At 53.0% G+C, this 5,950-nt stretch overlaps 1 protein-coding gene across 1 annotated transcript; it reads right to left on the bottom strand.

The window, feature by feature from the left end:
• Positions 1–1,146: 1,146 nt before the first annotated feature.
• On the bottom strand, positions 1,147–2,581 carry LOC119302697 (fibroin heavy chain-like). Its single transcript, XM_037579742.1, has one exon. It carries the CDS (start codon positions 2,510–2,512, stop codon positions 1,334–1,336), a length of 1,179 nt encoding a protein of 392 aa, XP_037435639.1. The 5' UTR covers positions 2,513–2,581; the 3' UTR covers positions 1,147–1,333.
• Positions 2,582–5,950: the final 3,369 nt, after the last annotated feature.

The raw sequence follows: 5,950 nt of genomic DNA, 5'->3' as shown, positions 1-5,950 counted from the left end.
TCCACCACTGCTTATGGACCATTTGGCGATCAAGGAGGAAAGCCATTCATGAAGATATTTTTGAAAGCCCTTTTGCAACTCATTCTTTTGTCAACTTTTTCTCAGAGATCTATAGATAGTTGAAAGGCAAACTCCGACGCAGCCACAAAGGCCCAAAGCCCGACCAACGGCTTGGTTGGCACCTCCGGAGGGTCTTGCGAAGGTTAATGTTGATGCAGCGGTCTCTGTAGAAGGAAGTTTCGGAGCTGTGGAGGCAGTCTGTCGGGATCAGAGAGAAAAATTTCTTGAGGCTTCAGTTGTCACTTTCAGACACATAATTGATCCTAACACGCTGGAAGCATTGGGAGTACGTGAAGGGCAATCTTTAGCTGACGATCTTTACGAGAACCGGGTTCATATTGCTTCAGATAGCAAGATGGTGGTGAATGACATCAAGGTGAACTCGACAGCAGGGTATGGAGCCATTCTACATGAAATAAAAGACTGATCTAGGAATTTCTTTTGTTGTAATATATTTCATGAGTTTAGTACCTCGAATTTTGAGGCTCACACTCTCGCTAGGCATGCTTTAGGACTCTGTTTTGGTCGTCATGTTTGGTTAGGCCGACCGGGGGAGCTTCCCTTTCCTGTAAACATTTTGGAGATTGAATAAAGCTAAGCGATATTGTCTCAAAAAAAAGTTTCTCCAAAAAAAAGAGGTGATGTACTTTTAAAATGACCATCGTGCCCTCTATTATGAAAAGGTACGGGGTAATCTCAATCGTTAATGTGTTTATGAGGGTCTAGCGAAGTTGATTCGATAGCTAATTAAAACGATAAAAAGTTTCCCTCGCTTTATATTATAAAGCAATGATCGATAGCCAATTAAAATGCTCGGGAGCTTGCTAGAATCCCATGATTTGCTTGTAAAATTTCACGGAGCTGAAGGTGTTTCATTGCCAAATGTAGGACCAAGAGGAGATAATATATACATTGGCCTCTGATTATCGTGAATGAATTTTGTTTATTACTATTGTTTTTGAAAATTTAATCTGGGCATCATATACATCCATAAAATGGTAACTGAACCCACCGACGGATGAGCAAAGTACAATCTACCTATTTGAGTATTTGATTTGAATCGCAGTTCTAGAGATAAGCACCCAGTTTAGAAATTAGAACAGGATCATTTCCATTAAATTTTGAGTTTTACTCAAATCACACAAATACAGCTTCAAATTTTGCACCACCCACAATTACAAGCACAGCATATGGCTAATATCAACACATGAAAAGAAAAACGCACGCGCGCATATCCAAACTGCCACACTAATCCGTCTTCCCGATCAGAAGTTCAGAACCCCACGGCCATGGCGCTGACAAGCACCGCAGCTCCAATGGCCACGAGATGGGCGGCCCCACGGCTGCTCTTGTAGGCTCCACTGTCGTAGGGGCTGTTGTCCACCAGCGGCTGGCTGCCGAACCCTGCCACTCCCGCGACACCGCCGGCCGCCGTCGCCGCTTCACCATGTCCTGCAACGTCCCCGACACCATCGAAGGCTCCTGCGCCGGCGCCCGGTGCGATCCCGTAGCCGTCGCCGAAGGGCCCTGCCCCCGCGGCAACACCTCCTACCGTTGGCGCAATGCCGTAGCCGTCGCCCAAGCCACCTGCCCCCGGGCCAACTCCTCCGGCGCCTCCTACCGCCGGTGCAATGCCGTAGCCGTCGCCCAAACCACCTGCCCCTGGGGCAACAGCTCCGACTCCTCCTGCCGCCGGTGCAATGCCGTAGCCGTCACCCAAGCCACCTGTTCCGGCCCCTGGAACAACTCCGTCCCCGAGCTCCGCCGCCTGCGGCAGCTCCGCCGCGTGGCCGTTGCCGCCCTGCACCTGGCCGAAGGGCAGGTTGCTGCTGTGCGCGCCGATGGGCTCGGCGAAGGACGGCAGCGCGGCCGCAAGGCCCGGTGACCCCGGCGCGCCGCAGTGCTGCGCGTGGCGCGGCTCGTCGCTGGCCCGCCACGCGAGCTCACCGTCCTTGTCGCGGACGCGCATGTCGCCGTCGTCCACGAGCTCGAGCGTCTGCAGGAAGTTGGTCCCGTCGGTGTTGGTCTCGCCGTGCCACACCTCCTCGCTGCCGTCGAACACCTCCAGCCCGTGCCACGAGAAGAGCAGGGTGCACGTGTTCACCGTGCTCACCGGCCGGCACTCCGACTCCCATGCGCTCGCGCCCCCGGCAGCGCCGCCTCCTTCACCGCCCTCGGCCGCTTTGCCGCCACCGGCCATCACCTCGACGTAGCAAAAGTCAGCGCCGAGCCCGCCGGCGCCCGGCGCGGTGTGGGTGCGCACGAAGTAAGCCGCGTACTTGCCGGACGGAGACGTGAGGAACAGAACGGGCGGGCCGGCATGCCCGCCCGGCGGGATGCTAGCCAGGATCTGCTGCTTGGACACGCGCTCGATCGTGCCGGCCGGCACCGTGGCTGCGGCGAGGGAGCAGGAGAGGAGTAGGAAGACGGCTATGGAAGGCAGGAGCTCCATGGCTGGCTAGCTCAAGCAGCTTCTCGTACTTCTCACTTGGGTGCTTGCTGCTGCTCTGTGGTTCTTGTGGTTGTGGTTGTGCATGGTGTAGCATGACGAGCTGCGTACATATAGTTGGGGTGGTGATGGAGTAGGAGATGGCGAGTGGTTAGAGGAGCTGGATGGAGTTGGTACATCACCCGTTCCAATACATGCACGAGTAGGGGAGTGGTGAGGCAGCTGGGTCGAATAGTTGGGGCATGCGAGCCAAAAAGGGAATTCCGCCACAAAGCATCTGGCTCCACTTTTTGTTGTGCCCTACGAGTGGTTAGAACATCTAGAGCCGCCCCAAACCTGCCTACCCGGCGGCCCATCCGGTCCCTAGTCACAAAAATATGACTCGGACAGGCGTCTCAAACGAGTATCAAACGCCCGGCTGATTGGTTGGATATGGGGTGTCCGGGCACAGGCTGGACCATCACATAGGACTAACGATAAGGTCTGATGCAAAAAACGCCCGGAAACCTCGCGGTCCGACAGACGCTTCCTCCGTCGTCGTAGTGTGAACGTCAGGTGGCATCATTCCGGCTCGCTGGCCGAGGCCAAATTTGGCTATTTAAACCGGCCGGCGTCCCCCAACCCTAGCTCATCCACCTCCTCCTTCTCTGCGCTGCCACCCATATCCGTCCGTCTCCTCTCCCCCGCTCTCCCATGCTCTCCGGCATCGCCATGGTCCGGCGCAAGATCACGACGTATGCTATGCTGACGCCAGAGCGCTGGCAGACAACGGAGGAGATCCAGATGAGGCGTGCCGCCCGCACTGCTGTTGGTCTGCCTCCGAACTCGTCGGAGCCAGAGGAGGAGGAGGGAGAGCAACTGCCGGAACCGATGGGAGTGGCGGATCCGGAGGCGGAGGAGCTTGCTCCTGGGTTCACCATGGGGTAGGCGGAGGCGGAGTACGCCATTGCCCAAGTCACGGAGATGGCGGAGCAGTAGGCCATCCTGGAGTCTATCCAGGATGAGGCTTATGAGGAGGACAACCGGCGGTTCTTCCGGCAGGAGCAGGCGGCGTCCGACGTGCTCTTTGTCGAACTCGATGCAGTTGTGTTAATTTACGGAGTGTTCGGTCTCTGCCCGCGCGTTCGCGGGTGTTTGAGGAGTCATATTTATTATATGCGGCTGTAGATGCTCTTATTGTGATTCCTGATTGGGTCAGACTTTAGATGGAGTAAATGTTGTATTTTCTTTTCTTTTTGGAAAGACACGGATATAATCCATCCGATCCAAAATAAGTGTTCCAGCTTACTAGGGAGTGAATGTTGTACTTTCTTTTCTTTTTAAATAGACAAGGATCTACTCCCTCTGATTTAAAATACGTGTCACAATATTGAACTGGAGTTAGTTCAAAAACCGTGACACTTATTATGAATCAGAAGCCGTATTATAAAAGTTCATTTAAAATACACAACACTTCAAACATATTAAAAATTACATCCAGCTCCCTAAACCATCGAATGACCATCACAACCATGAGCACGAGCTCACAAAAGTGTCACGGTCGTCGCTCCCATACCAAAGTCAGACTGACCTTGCTAATGACACAATGAAGTTTTTGTGCACGGTGCCCGTATGAAACTAGCACCCTAGAGTCGCAGTCATCGTCATTGAACCCTTTAATTGATCTAAAGTGCCTAACACTAGATCTCGCCATTGCGCGTACGAGCTAAACCTAACCTCAACGCTCTAAGGGGATGACATGAATTTGTGCTTCGTCGACTCCATCACGACAGACGAATCCAAGGAGGATCAAAACCTAGAAGACCAACTCGAAGACCAAATGCCAGCATTTGCCCAAGCACTGCCGATACGAGGACTAAAAAACCCTAAGCTAAACCACTAGCCGGATCCAAGACACCAAGGTTCCCCTCCCTGCCACTAAGCCATGGGCTGGCCGATGGAACTTGAAGGGAAGGAGAACTTTGTGCCAGCACCTACACGTGTATATGAAAAGAAAAGATGTGAGTGGATTATGTAAGGTGTTAGTTTTTTTGAGAAAGCCATTTTTATGTTAGATTAAGCTTATAGCTATATATCAACATCTACTATCAAATGAATGAAATATGATGACTATCAAATTAATGAAATTTGATGATATATTTCATAATGAATCTAACTATCAATTTTTTAGCATTTCTCAAGTTTAAGGATAGTGCGTATAAGTAAGTTCTGTAGGTATGCAATATAAGGTGAGAACCACCTATATGGCAAGCAAACTAATATACCAGCTAAACAAAAGGCAATACCAATACGCTAGCTCTCCCGCGAGGCAGATCCCTGCCGCAGGCACTAGCCGCGGTGGTGGCGGCGCGCAACGCCAAAAGGGCTAGGGAAGGAGGGTTGCACGCGAATCTCCCATGAGACGGCTGGGGCGCCTCGCGCGACAGCCACGACGACTTCCCGGCTGTGCGGCGGCAGCTGGCATACCCATGGCTAGCGAGGTGCTCCGGTGGGATCCTCCGCTGTGCGATGGGCGGCGTCGGTGGCCGTGCATCTGGTGTCCCGGCCAGATCCGTCGTGGTTCGGCTTTGGTCGGACGACGGCGCGTGATGGGGCTGGGATGAGGCGGGCGAAGGTCCTCAACCGGCTTTCCGACGACACCGTACATCTACATGGCGAGGATGTGCGCAGATCCAGTCCGCAGCAAGATCGTGGTGGCGCTACTTCCGGTGAAAATCGTGCCGATTTCGGTAATGGCCGATGATGACGGCGTCTCCGACGCCATTCCCCTGTTGAGGCATCATCGTTGCAAGTTGCGTCAACATGATCGAGATGTTCCGGGGGAAACCCTAGATCTGGGTCTACTAGATCGGACGATGACGGCGGCTTCGATGTCGTTCTCCCTCCTGGAGGCATTGTTTTGGAGCAGGAGCTGGTTAGAGGGGACACGAGGAGGAGCGGTGTTACATCTACCGCAAGGCCGACGACGGATCCCGGTGGCATGGCGCTGCGGAGTTTCGGCGACGGACGCGTGTGGATGGATACATGCAGGTTGGTGGCGTTGTCTGACACTGTGGTGGCGTCACGGCAGGCCTGTCAAGGTCGATGCGTCATTACCTGCTCTAGAGATGGATCGGTGGAAGACGGGGACGGCAGCCTCTGAAAGTGCGCAAGATCGGTGTGACCTAGTCCTGGTATTTGTGAATAATTAACAATGACTGCATACATCGTCCAGATACAGAGACCGGGGGTATATCCTCATTTTCTAAAAAAAAAAGGCAATACGCTATGTGGCTAGCGTAACAAATAGAGGTCCAAAAATTAAACACACAAGTTGGAGACGAAGATCTATCGTGTAGTTCATACTCTTGGGGGATTGTTAATCTCCAACGAAGAAGTGCAAAAGTCAAAGCTTCCAAACGCTATTAAGTGTGTGTAGGGCGTGTGCAAGGCCGGGCCGGC

The sequence above is a fragment of the Triticum dicoccoides genome, chromosome 5A (assembly GCF_002162155.2).
Source record: "Triticum dicoccoides isolate Atlit2015 ecotype Zavitan chromosome 5A, WEW_v2.0, whole genome shotgun sequence".
NCBI lineage: Eukaryota > Viridiplantae > Streptophyta > Magnoliopsida > Poales > Poaceae > Triticum > Triticum dicoccoides.
Note: the sequence above shows the minus strand (reverse complement) of the source record. Positions and strands in the feature narration are given on the sequence as shown.